At 42.0% G+C, this 15,099-nt stretch overlaps 1 protein-coding gene across 1 annotated transcript in view; it reads left to right on the top strand.

The window, feature by feature from the left end:
• Nucleotides 1–13,087, top strand: part of fgl2a (fibrinogen-like 2a) — a 44,121-nt gene extending 31,034 nt beyond the window's left edge. Inside the window, exons 3-6 of the mRNA XM_080754738.1 lie at nt 2,360–2,460; nt 3,245–3,363; nt 9,315–9,485; nt 12,766–13,087. Coding sequence (XP_080610864.1) covers nt 2,360–2,460; nt 3,245–3,363; nt 9,315–9,485; nt 12,766–13,081 — 707 coding nt within the window. The 3' untranslated portion in view covers nt 13,082–13,087. The remainder of the gene's footprint in view (nt 1–2,359; nt 2,461–3,244; nt 3,364–9,314; nt 9,486–12,765) is intronic.
• The last annotated feature ends 2,012 nt before the right edge of the window (nt 13,088–15,099 follow it).

A 15,099-nucleotide genomic window follows, 5' to 3' on the forward strand; every position in this document is an offset into this window, starting at 1 on the left:
AAAATAAAATAAAAATAATAATAAATAAATAAAAATAATAAAAATTAAAAATTAAAAAAATCCAGTCTATTAGCCATTTTTTGACCTTTTTAGATGATATATGCAAATGTCTCCAACTGAAAACGCATATAGACTTACAATTAGTAAAACATGTGTAAAATATTCATATTCTGTAGTTTTATCATGTCCTTTGAAATTGGGCTAGGTAAGGCTTCAAAATGTGGCCACATTGTGTTTTTCAGCTCCTATATGATAATAACAGTGTTATGAAAATATTTAGGCGAGGATTAAAAACCTGCTATTCCAGTAAGTTAAAACTTGCATTACTCAATGTCAGTTGCACACAGAGTGATTATTTATTTCTGGGTAAAACTTCAAAATGTTTCCTTCAAAATGAGACCATGCCCAATGCAATACTCCAAATGGTTCATGAACAACAATCAGTTTACTTTGGGTACGCTGTGTATAGGCGTTTTTTGCTAATTATACAGGATTGTTAACAGGTTAAAGTATCAAACATGGTTGTAGTAGCCATTCAACATCGTCTTGTAAATGATCTGGTTGTCACATATGATCAGGACTTAGCCTGATTTCAGACTCAGCTGACGCTTGAGTCTGACACTGTGCCCCGTCTGAACGATTTACGGGGGAGGGACTTTTGTGCGAGCATGCACGCGCTTGGCCGCGCGCAAGTTATCGCGACGCACAGTCGTGGCGTGCGTGTGTGTGAGTGTCTGTCTGTGCCAGTGACTGCTTCCACACAGAACTGCGACCAGATCATGTAATCAACATTAACAGCTTGGTGAAAACAGCGCGTGTGTGTGTGTGCATGCCTGCCTGGTGTGTGTGAACCTCGTTAGACCCACCCCCACCCCCTGCGCTCATTGGAAAGCCACAATTTTGGGTTGCTAAACTGCGATTCATTTACTCAGCTCCAGACCAGAGAAACAGTCCACTCTGAGAGTGGGCGGGGTCTATGGGCTGGAACCAGGCTAATCAGGACTAGCACTCTTCAGGCACTCAAGCATCAAGGGTTTGGTCATGGGTGTAGTGTCATGTACAAGGGGATGTACAGTACTTATACAACAAGCCGCATCACGCTACAGAAACAGGAGACAGGCTCCTGATCTATGGGTCTCATGGCTCGGCAAGGCTTACTTACATACAATCAGGAGACTCAAATGGCTGGCGCTCCTTTCACATCTGTATGCAAATAATGCAAATTACGTCCTGGTGTAAAAAAATCAATTCAGCAATGCATCGCGATGCATGCAGCAACATGTCATCATCAATATTCGAAGCCTACATATAATTATATATAATACATCATTATAATACTGTGTATAATATTACATATAGGCCTATAATTCCAAATAAAATATGTTGTTCAATATATCTGACAGCATGTACTGACTGATGAAAAATGTGCCACGTTGTGCAGTAATACAGAAAAGTGTGATGCATCGTGATGCATCGTAGAATCGAATCAAATCGAATCGTTACCAGGTGAATCGTTATCGAATTGAATCGCAAGGGCAGTGCCAATGCAAACCTCTATCCTGGACATAATTCTACTTTCATTCAAACTCTGACTGAGGAGGGAGTCTAGGAGATACTAGTTGGGTTATTGTCTGATCATTGCAATGTCCTGATATGAAAGAAAATATTTCAAAAGAAGAAAAAAAACAAGATTGTTAATATGTTTGTGGGAAATCAAAACCGGTTGGAAATATGGTATTTATGTGGTGTCATAATTAAATGTAATGTGCTCCCCTGGCTGTCAGTCTGTCACGTCACGTCACGCCACGTCACGTCACATCACGCCACACTTTTGCCCTAGTCATATCTCTTTGCACACACTCCTTGGATGGCAAATCACAACCTCCACCCCTTATTTCTCACATGGCCCTCTTATAGCGCCACCATCAGGCCGGGTTTTGCAAAACACATTTTTGGACACTGCTCCAACAGATTTTGGCCTAAAATCACGCAAAGCGGTACACAATATCTCTAAAGTCATGTCATCAACATGGATCTGTCCCATTTCCCATATTCCCTCCTGATTGGCTACAATTGCCTTCTAAAGTTTGTGTATGCGACTTGACGGTCGCTTATCTCCCGATTTAGGGAGTCTTACAGGTATGTTTGTGGGAAATCAAAACCGGTTGGAAATATGGTATTTATGTGGTGTCATAATTAAATGTAATGTTGACCCTTTATGTACAGTATATTGTCCAATGTTTCTTTTAAATCTGACAAGAACTAGTTTAGTGGAGCGTGGTGGTCGTGGTGAACAATACTGAATTTTGTACAATTACTGACTTTGGAGCTACATTGTTCTCTCTCGGTCTCTCTGCAGTCATCCTGGCACCCAGGGACTGCTCTGACTACAACGTGTTGGACCAGAGGAAGAACGGTGTGTACAACGTGACGCCGGACCACCGCAACGGAACCTTCCAGGTAGAGATGATGGGGCCATGTTATGAAAACGTCATGTCACCGTTGTTGTGGCCAAAACAATTGCAATTAAACTATGTTATCGCGATAATCAAAATAGGGATGGGACGATATGAAAATGTCATATCACTATTATTGTGACCAAAGAAATCGTGATTTTAAGATATCGCGATAATCACAATATCCCAAACATCCATTATCATCCTGGGACGCAACATTTGCCAAAAACGCGCTGTGAGCTTGTAGATCGGCTATTTTTTGGGCAAAGACGTTTGATAGAGTGGGAAAAAAAGACTGTATCAAGTACGTACGTATATTATAAGTACCTTTCACCAATTATAGAGGTTTTAAGCGGTGCCGGATATGCAGCTCGGTAAATAAAAGGTGAATTGATCCCAGTGCATGACGGAGAACGATATCACGATACATTAAATCTCCACGATACTATTATTGCGAGTGTTTTTTATCACGATAAACGATAATATCACGTATCGTCCCATCCCTAAATCAAAATATGCTTAGGATTCTTAAAATTCCACTTTTGCACCCCAGAGCCCATATTATGTGGGGAACACTAGCCAAAAATAGCATAGCTACAAGCTCACAAAGCATCACTTTTGGCAAAAAAAAATATTCTATGTAAATGGGAAAAAAGAGCCCAGGTCAGATCCAGTGTAATTACGGACAATTTCACACTGAATTTAAATCTCAGACAATATGACTATTGAGAGCGTTTCTCAGGATAAACGATAATAACGATAATGGTCCTTTATCTCTGTGCTTGCAGGTGTTCTGTGACATGGAGTCATTCGGTGGCGGCTGGACGGTCATCCAGCAGCGACTCAACGGATCGGTCAGCTTCAACCGCACCTGGGCCGAGTACAAGAAGGGCTTCGGGGACTTCAGGTATGTGTGAGATCGATAATATATATATATATTTTTTTAGGAACGATTATCGGTTTTGGGGGATAGAATAATAATAATAATAATAAATATAGCTGCAAGCAGCGATAAAGTGGCCAAGGCATAAAAAGCAGGAAAGCAAAAAGGCATCAAGGGAAAGCAAAGAAGACATCAAAGAAAAACTAGAAGCAGTGTTCTTCCGAACAGGACTCCGGCAGGTCAGGTAGGTTTTTTTTTGGCCTAGTGGTGACTCTATAATAGGCCAAAGTGAAAAGGGTGCCACGTGTTCTTGGGCCTTTCACGGCAATCAGACGCTGCATGCGGGATTTGAAGCATTTTGTTCCAAAAATGTGTTTTGCAAAAATTGACCCGCTGGTGGCGCTATAACAGGCCAATGTGAGAAGGGTGGCATCTGTTCCTTGGCCTAGTGGGAATGTGTGTGCAAAATCCCACACACATAGCAGGCTGCGTTTGAGACATTTTGTTCAAAAAGGAGCAATCCTGCAAACCATGGAATTCAATGTTAGCCAATTAGATAGAATATGATATCTGACAAATCCGTCATGATTACATCACTGTAGAGATACTGTGTACTGATTTGTGAGATTTTCGGATAAAATCTGAAGGAGTAATATCGAAAAATGTGTTTTACATACTGTAAGTCGGCCTTCTGGTGGCGCTATAAATGGCAGATGTGAAAAATGCAGGGCACAGGTTTTTCCTTGGCCTCTGGGAAGTGTATCTATCTAGGTCGTCCTCAGACGAGCCCTCCATCGTTGTTTCCAGTCATCTCGGTTCTCCATACATCTGGCCAGCTCATTGGTGTTCTGTGTCCCTACGTCTTCCTTCAGTACGTCCACGTATGTTTTTGTGGGACGTCCTCGCGACCGGTGCCCATGTGTTGGCTCCCACAGTACCAATTTGCTGGCTGGAAGTTTTACACTAATCGGTGGTTATAGGTAAAAGCACAAATTGGCCTCTACACAACATGTATGCAAAAGACTGTAGGCCTATATGCAACAGACATAAAAAAAACTGTGATACTATGCACCTGGACAGTTTGATGATGACATAAAAAAACTGTGATACTATGCACCTGGACAGTTTGATGATGTACATAGTAAGCCTTGCTGAGCTATGAAGACCATATGAATCGGCCAGGCTATGAATCTCATAGGGCAGGAGCCTATCTCCTGTTTCTGTAGCGTAAGGCAGCTTGATGTACAAGTACACCCCCTGGACATAACGCTAGTATGTCGCAGGGAGTTAACCCCAATCCAACCCTTGATGCTGAGTTTCAAGCAGGGAGGCACTGGGTCCCATTTTTTAGAATCTTTGGTATGACACGACCCGGGTTTGAACCCGGATCTCCTAGTCTCAGGGTAGACACTCAAATCACTAGGCCACTGGAACTGGTACATGATATCATTGCAATCCTTGAAAATCACAACATAGGTGTAGACATGACAGTTTGTATTATAATGCTTGTTTCAGGATTTATGATGCAAAATGCATTATTTAGTAATGGCGGATATTAAAATACGCATCAAGGGGGGTTGGGGGACATTTATAGGAAGGCTCCATATCAGACATTGTTCAAGGAACCAAACTGTAAAGTCTACCAAATGTCATGGTATTATGCTTATATAAACCCCAAGCAGGATTCGATCCAACAACCTTCTGCATGAAAGGCATATGCCCTGACCACTACACTAGGCAGCCACAGGATCTGTTAACCATGTTTGTTTAAAAAAAAAGTTCTATGTAGGCTGAGTGCCTTGATTTTATTGATTTCTTTTTTATATTTTGGAGGCTTGGGGTGAAATCAATGTAATCTGAGTATTTCTGACATTTTCCGAGTGATCATATTTTCTTTTACTCAGAACAGAAAAAAAAACGGCCGGTAGAGAAGGGCTCATTTTAAACATGAACGTGATCTGGAGTTAGATCAGACGTTTCAACATTAAAGAGATTGACATAGGCACATGTCATGGGCATCCAGGATATTAACATCAACACAACCCGAAGTGGGGATTGAACTGACAACCATCCGTAGACTGGGCACAGGTACTGACCACTACACTACGGCAGTAACACATAATGGACCTGTCATTTTAGAAAAAAAGAAAAGAAAAAAGAAAAAGTTTCATGTAAATCTACAGTAGTTGTGGGGCTCATTTTAAACATGAACGTGATCTGGAGTTAGATCAGACGTGTCAACATTAAAGAGTTTGACATATGCACATGTCATGCGCATCCAGGATAATAACATCAACTCAACCCGATGTGGGATTTGAACTGACAACCATCCGTATACTAGGCACAGGCACTGACCACTACACTATGGCAGTCACACATGACGGACCTGTCATTTTTTTTTTAAAAGAAAAGAAAAAAGAAAAAGTTTCATGTAAATCTACAGTAGTTGTGGGGCTCATTTTAAACATGAACGTGATCTGGAGTTAGATCAGACGTGTCAACATTAAAGAGTTTGACATAATGCACATGCCATGCGCATCCAGGTTGTTAACATCAACTCAACCCGAAGTGGGGTTTGAACTGACAACCATCCGTATACCAGGCACAGGCACTGACCACTACACTACGGCAGTAACACATAATGGACCTGTCATTTTTTTTTTTTAAAGAAAAGAAAAAAGAAAAAGTTTCATGTAATGTACTAATGCCTTCTTTCAAAATGATATAGCGACCCCTTTGGCCAATTGGGGTAAGATTGGTTTCAGTGATATTTGGACTAACCCTCTACAGTAGTTCATCATGACATTTTTACTTTGCATGTATGTTTTAGAGGCAGAAGAATAATTTGCATAAAACTTGCAATGTTGATTGAATTATTAAAAAAGCATGTTTCAATTTAAAAAAAAAAACGATCCGACAGATCTTTAGATATTGGTCCAAAGTTCATGTAAAAAAAGTTCCTTGCACGTGACGTGAAAGTTCCGGAATAAAAGCGGGTTTAAGTGTTTTACAAACTGCTCAAAATGGCAGAAAATCTAAGGACAGAGCGTACTTAACAAAGACACGGATGGCTTACGCTTGAGTCAAGGCACGCGTGTAAGCAAGTTGCATGTCTTCAAACGAAACGAGGCATGACTTATGCCCCTTTAAAGTTTGAGTTTTCAAACGCTTCGTATAGCGCCCCCCTTTGGCCAATTGGAGTAAGATTGCTTTCAGTGATATTTGGACTAACCCTCTACATATTTGCCAAATGCCATGAACGTGTCACTTTGCATGTATGATTTAGAGGCAGAAGAATAATTTGCATGAAACTGCATTATACAGTGAATTATTAAAAAATAATGTTTCGCTTTAAAGAAAATCCGGCCGCTGTGCGATGAGCGTGTTGGTCCAAAGTTCATGTAAAAAAAGTTTTGCGCACGTTACGCGAAAATCCCAGGAGGAGATAGATTTTGACTGTATTTCATATAATTCAAAATTGTGGGAGAGGTAAAGGTCAGAGGTCAAAAGTCAGAGCGTAAAAGTTGTTCGGCATGAGGAGACGCATAAGTGTATACAGGTTTCATTGCTGTACCTGAAACAGGGCATGAGCTACACCAGTTCAAAGTTGGCATTTTTCAAAGGCTTCCTACAGCGCCACCCTTTGGCCGATTGTTGCGAGCTTCGCGTTTTAGCCGTTTGGCATAGTCCTCTGCCATACTGCCGAGTTTCGTAAAAAGCGACTGCACGGTCTAGCCGGTAGAGAAAAAGTGGCGGAATAATGATGAAGTCCAATATCAATGAGTGGCCTTTTGCCACTTCGTGGCCTTGGCCACTAATAATACATTTTATTTATAAGGCGCCTTTCAAGGTCGCCGAACAACAAATTAAAAAACAACAGTTAATACAAGAAATCACAGTTTAAAAACAAGCAAAATAGTTTGCAGCAGAGCAACATCAGTCATATGCCTGTCGAAACAGGTGGGTTTTGAGATGGGTTTGAAATGTGGTGATTGAATTGCAGTTTCTGATGGCAGGGGGTAGGGAGTTCCAGAGGTGAGGAACGTGAAAGTGAAAATATATATATTTTTTCTATTAAAATGAATGGCAAAAATAGCAGTTATTGTAGATCAGCCGTTTTTGTGCAACATTGTCGTACGACAAAGTATAAGGCTTAAGTGGTTAATCACGCTATTCGAGTGCCGTGCTGCGAGCTTGTACTGTAGATCTGTTATTTTTGAAAAGTCGTGAAATATATGTATGTTTTAAGCGAACATATGTAACTCAGATTTTGCTTCTGGGGGGTCGCTGGAACTAAATATTTTGAGGTGGGGGTCCGTGGCCAAATACATATCATTTTGGTGGTCCTTCACATGAAAAGGTTTGAGCACCACTGACATAGAAACATAGGTTTTTCAAAAAATATTCAAAGACTCGCACAAATTGTCACCATTTTTCAAAAATAGCAGATCTACAAGCTCGCAGCGGTGCCGCACTGTGAGCATGCTATTTTTCAATGGTTAAAGCACAAATTGTGAGTAAATGCTTGCACCCAGTGCGACACCACTGCCCGCGTTGATTCGTATAAATCGACGTGAGCCGCGAGGCACCGCCCGAGCGAAACGCAGGCGAGAGAGTCGCCGTGCCGATGTTGTGAAGTCGTCAAATAATGCTGTGTGGTCAAATCTGTCCTCCGTTTCTTTGGTGTGAGAATGCATAGCAAAAATTGCAAAATAATTTATCCAAGGCAATGATTGTGCATTACATTAACCCATTTACATACACATGCATTCATAGAGCGATGGCGTCGGAAACCATGCAAGGCACCAACCTGCTCATCGGGAGCAATTAGGGGTTCGGCATCTTACTCAAGGACACTTCGACACTAACTCTGGGGGAGCCCGGAGAAGAGATCCAGTAGCAGACAGATTGTATGATTGGTTGCGCGTGGGTGTCACGCTCTGAAAAGTGTCGATCTACAAGCTTGTAGATAGACTATTTTCGGTACACAGCTAAGTATAAATCAGGCATTACCACGTAGACTAAAACTAAACTAAAACATTTCAGATTCCTATGACTAAAACTACATCAACTATACTGTCAAAATGAACACTGTTGCGAATCTAGTGTTAGCTAGTCTAACCTAACGCGGCACATTCTATGCTGCCCGGCGGATCCTGTGTCCTTCGGCGTCTCGAAATGAAGCGGAGGGTGACATGACTCCTGCTGCTGTCTGCTTTGAGTAAATGAGGAAGTGATCCGCGGTGGAAAACGAGTGATAAATCATAGCGATTTTATCATTATAATGGATAAGCCTAAACAAACCAGTTCACATGAACAATACTGATGTAAAATAAGATATCTGAACGGCTACATTTATTTATACAATTAAAATGTCATGAACCAGCACAGTTATAAGGGGGCTTGCCCAGGCTTATTTTTCTTCCCATCGCCAAAATAAGCCTGGGTTTCTGAGGCTAAGTGTTAGGTTGCCAATATGCATTCCAAAAACACATCTTCCCTCCACACTTTATTTGAGCTCGGAGGCAGCATCGTGTCAGCTAACAAGTCACTGTCCTCCATTCACCTCTTCTTAAATTGCCCTCTCCTCTACGCTAGGTGTGAATTCCATCTGGGAAACGACGAAGCGCAGTGATATATTAGATTATAACTTCCCTCTTTTATAACCTCCTTCTCCCTCGGCTCTCGCCGACTTTCTTAGGCTGAATTATGGCTCGCTAACAAATGATGATGATATCCTGTTGCTGATCAGGTTCTAAGAATACAAGCCTTTATTCACAATCTCTTCTTACTCTTCGCTTCTCTCTTCTCTAAGTAAAACCAACAAAATAGCCAAAACTATAATTTAAAAGAAAACGTTTGAGTTTAATTAAATAAAAATAGAAACAAGGCTTGACACAAAAAAAATGCAATAACTTAACTAAAACTGTGTTGCATGATAACACTCTTCTGTCTGCTCTCTCTCTCCCACACAGGGGTGAGTTTTGGCTGGGTAACGACCACATTCACCTGCTGACCAAGTCCAAAGACATGATCCTTCGCATCGAGTTGGAAGACTTCGAGGGTGTCCGCGAGTACGCCAAGTACGACCAGTTCTACGTGGCCAACGAGTTCCTCCGCTACCGCCTGTCCATCAGTGGATACAGGTACACACATAGCTTCTCAGCATCAGTGGAGCTCACACTGAAGTTGCAGGCCAACTGAACTTTAGCATGCAAAATATTAAGCTCAGTTGAGTGCAGGAGTTTTACACATACCATAAATGTCTTCTTTTTAGATCACGTTATCAGCTGTTCGTTTAAATGAATTGAGCATTCAGTTTACCGGTAAACAAATTAGTAAAAAAAAAAAAAGAAAAACTAAAAACAACAACGCTAGGGTGGTGCAGAGTGCCCACCACCACGGAGGTTATGGGTACGGATGGGACGATAAGCGATATTATCGTATATTGTGATAAAAAACACTTGCGATAATCGTATCGTGGAGATTTTATTTATCGTGATCAACTCACCTTTTATTTGATGAGCTGCATATCCGGTACCATTTAAACCCTCTAGAGTTGGTAAAAGGTACTTATACGTAGGCCTAATTGATACAGTCTTTTTTCACTCAAATGTCTTTGCAAAAAAATAGTAGATCTACAAGCTTGTGAGCTTGTAGATCGGCCACTTTTGGCACGCAACACGGTGTGATGACGAAGGGTTAGCCGGGATTTACTTGGATGATGTGACGGACGAGGCTTGCACACAACAGAGCCGTAAAATAAACATCCAATGCAAGGTACAGTAGTTGGGAACATGGCGCTAACAAGTTGGTAGCTCCTTCAGCCAAATCGATATCATGCAAGTTCAATGCATTTTCATTCAAAACGTATTCGCTTCGTGTTTCCATTGCACTAATGTGCATTAGTATTACGTTTTTTAGATAAAGCCTCAAAATCCACCTCCTCCAAGCGCATAAAAGTTTTTGTGGATAATGAAAGTTTATTCGAATCGTGTGTTTCCATAAAAAGATTTAAGCGCAAAAGCCTTAATGCGCATTAACACTTTGCCGTCCGAAATAGAATGGTGGTTGGTAGATTAGCCGTGAAATTTCTATTATTGTATTGTGATCTGAGACATAATATTATGTTTATAAACATGAGCCCGCCGCCCCTCCTTCTTGGACAGCGCCGTTGTTTTTTCTTTTTTTTTCTCCCCCAGGTCATTAGCTCACCGTGATTTTCTCGATCTCCGTTGGGATAGAGTGGTGGTTTTGGCCGAGCATCGATCTCCCCGTGCGTTTCGCGTGCGAGATCCGCGCGCATAACGATCCATGCATATAGTCCAGGAGTGACTGAACAGTCGATGTGTCCACTTTGGATAGCCTAGCACCTAGCACTCCAGCTCTGCTAGTGCTAACGTCCAAACAACAAGTGGGTGGGAGGAAGGAAGGCTGAAGAAGGAAACGCCATGAGAGTCACTTCTGTTCATGTCAGAGCAGCCACGAGCCACCGATGGACGAGTGGTGACTAGGGAAGGTTAGACGATCGCCGATTTTCGGATGAAAATCATTTATTTCGGTAAATACAGGAAAGTACGGGAAAAGACGATTGGCTGCCCCTCCCCCCCTAGGAAGTCCGATATAGTACGGTTTTAATATTAAGGGGCTCCCCGTGGCTTGGAAAGGGTTAAGAGGCTTTATGGAAACGCCACTTCAGTCAGTAGGATACAACAGTACGTCCTCCCGGTGGGGGCTCCTCACTGGCAGGTGTCTGAGTCAGTAGGATACAACAGCAGTGACAACACAGAATGTGTGTGGGGGAGGAATCAACTGGCATAACGACTACATTTGGGAGAAAAGGGAGAGAAAAGGCTTCGAAAACAAAACTCCATACAGCACAGAATGTGCAGGTCTGCTCAAAAAGGAATAGATTAAGGTTCAGTGGCATTTCATTCACTGCAGGCAAGCAGCCCCTCCGCAGATTATATTAAAAAAAATTATAACTACATTTCCACGCTTCGTCCTCACTGCTGACTGACAGTAACTCGAGTGTTTAATAAAGCAAGACTAAAGTAGCAATTTGTTTTCTGTGACAGAGGTCCCTGGACTGCTCTCGACTTATCGATTTCATAAGAAAAGCTTTATTCTCTGAAAGAGCACCAGTGTCCCATTTGCATAGCTGTGCAATTTAAATCAAATAAGCGATTTGAAAGGACGTCTGAGTATGACAACCACTTAAAAAAACTATTATCGTAAATACAGACAGTAAGGTTGCACCAGGGGGACCATTGTAGGATAATGCTGTCTAGTGTAATTGAAAAGCTCTTTGCTAAAGTGTAAGGCGGCAACAGAGATTTTAATAACAGCTGATAAAAAGAAAATATCGTCTTTGTCGGGTGGGAGCCAAAACTCTTACTTTTCAGGATTCAAATTCAAACGCAGACCACATTTCAAGCTTGTGGATCTGCTACTTTAGATGCTTTATGTGTGACGCTATGATGAAATATGGAATTCATTTATGAAAAAAACACATAAAAGCTCAAATATGGAGATTTATATACAGTACAGTATTCACAAACAAACAAAAACACATCATTGCTGTCGGGCAGAAACCTTACATCTCCATATTTCTATACATTACTAGTATATGTAGTATTATGTACAGTATTTATTTTGTAGATGAATGCCTCATTTATTCCTACAAGAGCGTCACACAAAAGTACAAGCTCACAACGCGCTGAGCTTGTACAGTAGATCTGCTATTTTTGAAACATTTTGAAAGTCAAAGTCAAAGTGGTTAAGTCAGACCGTGAGTTTTGTAAATATTGAACAGATGGAAAGGGGCTATTGGCATAATAATAACCACATTGGATCCAATGGAACACAGGTTGACATGAAAAGTAACCGATTTGGACATATGGTGTTTTCCACCCCGACAGCAGACCATATTAAACGACAATCCACGTGTAAAAAACAGAGGCCACCCGGGTGCGCATAGGAGATACAAAAAAAAGTTGTGGTGCTTCTAGTATCAACTGAAATAAACACTATATTCCAGGAAGAAAAAAATAAGTTTATTCTATAAAACAGCCAACATGTTTCGACCGGTTAAGGTCTTCATCGGGTTAAGAACCAGACCAACAAACATCCTTTAAATAGTGTCTATTTGTGTGACGTTACAAATGAACAGGCAATTGATAACCACGGTTACCAAAAAGACACACCCAACAACGCAAATGTGTGTGAGTGCATGCACACTGATTGTGTGGTAGGCACACACATAAGCAGTTGCTACGGCAAGAAATAAAATTACACCTTGAGAAAAGCACAAAAACGGTATTAATACAAAAATGCAAAAATGTATATACATTTACATGTAAATCAATTTCATTCCTTTGAATATTTTTCTAACCAAAATATTTGCGTTTGAATTTAAACCACCAGCGGCACGGCGGGGAACGCCATCAGCTTCAACAAGCACTTCAACCACGACCAGAAGTTCTTCACCACGCCGGACCGCGACAACGACATGTACCCGAGCGGCAACTGCGGCGCCTACTACAGCTCCGGCTGGTGGTTCGACGCCTGCATGTCGGCCAACCTCAACGGCAAGTACTACCACAAGAGGTACAAGGGCGTGCGGAACGGCATCTTCTGGGGCACCTGGCACAACATGTCCTCGGAGTACTACCCCACCAACTACCGGCAGGCCTTCAAGACTGTCAAGATGATGATGCGGCCCAAGAACTACGCGCCGTAGGACGGACGGACGCACGGACGCACGGACGGACGGACGGACGGACGGACGGACGGACGGACGGACGGACGGACGGACGGACGGACGGACGGACGGACGGACGGACGTGACAAACCCAAATGACGTGGACGGACAAACGAACACGGACACAGACAGACGGACGGACGGACACGGACAGACGCACTGAGATGGACAGCCGAGATGGGCATACAGACGAAGACTCTCCCAAACATGCACGCAGTCACGCATGTATTAACTATGCTCCTACAAACAGAACAAAACAAATAAACACACACGTTTGTATTGCTATACTTGTGAGGCCATCAAAACGTTAGGACAGTAATTTTATAAATGCCATTTTTACCTTTTTTTTGCCTTTTTAAACCTATAAGCCCCGATGCTTGAGTTTAGTTGCGTGCCAGTGTCGAGCACCCAAAATAGCGGATCTACAAGCTCGCGTCGCATTGTGAGCTTGTAGATCAGCTGTTTTTGGCACGCGGCAGCATTTTGCACAACAAAATCAAGCCTAAATATGACATTTTTAAATCCATAAAAACAACAAATGGTCATCCCGCTGTCCATGTCTACAAGTTCTACTGTACTTGTGGGGGACATTTGGACCTCACAAGTATAGTGATATATATACACACGCACACGCACACGCACACCCACACCCACACCCACACACACACACACACACACACACACACACACACACACACACACCAAGAAATCATGAACTTTTAGGACCACTTTGATGCAGTGATAAAAAACAAACCGGGAAAAATAAAAAGAATAGAGAAAAAGAAATCAGCCCGACTAGCTTGTGGGAGGCGGAGGTGATGTGATATAATGGACAATGGAGAATTGGAGAACAGCAGGATGGGACAAGAAGTAAAACCTGATGTAAAAGGCTTCACATAAACACATGACAGCTTTTTAACGTTCCTCTGTTATTTCTGCACTCGCGACCTCACTGGCTCATTGGCTACCTGATGAAGTCTCCGTCGGGCAGAAACCTTGAATCTTTCTTTTTGCTTCGTACCCCTTTCTATCTCTCCCCCAATTTAGTCAGCTACGCCAATGAATTCCTCCAGGGGTGTTGCACCAAATTCTGGGCCCTAGGTACAAGGATTCACTGTGGGCCCCCCATGAATGTTCTTCATAGGGGGAGGGGGTTTAAACTATTTAGACTGGGAACGCATTATTTTGTGCTTTAACCATTGAAAAATAGCAGATACACAAGCTCACAGCACGGCACCGAGTGCCGTGCTGTTTTTGAAAAATCGTGAAAATGTGTGCAAGTCTTTGAATATTTCAAATCCTTCTAAGGTTTTATGAAAAACATATGTTTCTGTCTGTGGTGCTCAAACTTTTTCATGTCAAGAACACCCAAAATGATATATAAACTTTATTACAGGCTCAAGGCCCACAGGGTAGAAAACAATACATTACACAAACAAGATAAAAAATAAAAATAAACAAGAAACAGTACAGTACATTTATGTATTTGGCCATGGACTAACCCTAACCCTAAGTTCCAGGGACCACCCAGAAGCAAAATTTGAGTTACAAATGTTCGCTTAAAATAATACATACTATATTCAAGATTTGCACACGTTTTCACGACTTTTCAAAAGTAGCAGATCTACAAGCTCACAGTGCAGGGGTTTTAGACATACAAGGTTTCTGTCCGACAGGGACAATAAGCTCTCTCACACGCCCATGAGACAGCCGAGCCAACCGTGCCAGTACATGGTACCACTAAAATCTAATGAGCTGCTATCATTTTCCACTGCTCTAAGCGCTTTCATAATTAATGGCAGCCACTCAAGTGTGGGTTTTATGAGAGGCTGATGTGACAATTTGAACTGCAGCTAAAGAAATCTGTCACAAAAAGTCATCATGACGAGTGGTGCGATTCAAATGATTAGTTTATTTTTTCCAAAGATTTCACCTCTGAAGACAGTTGGCACACATGGAGAACTGTTCAGGGCAACCCCCCTGACGGGTGGAGTGGC

Source organism: Nannobrachium achirus (genome assembly GCF_963921795.1).
Source record: "Nannobrachium achirus genome assembly, chromosome: 23".
Classification (NCBI taxonomy): Eukaryota; Metazoa; Chordata; class Actinopteri; order Myctophiformes; family Myctophidae; genus Nannobrachium; species Nannobrachium achirus.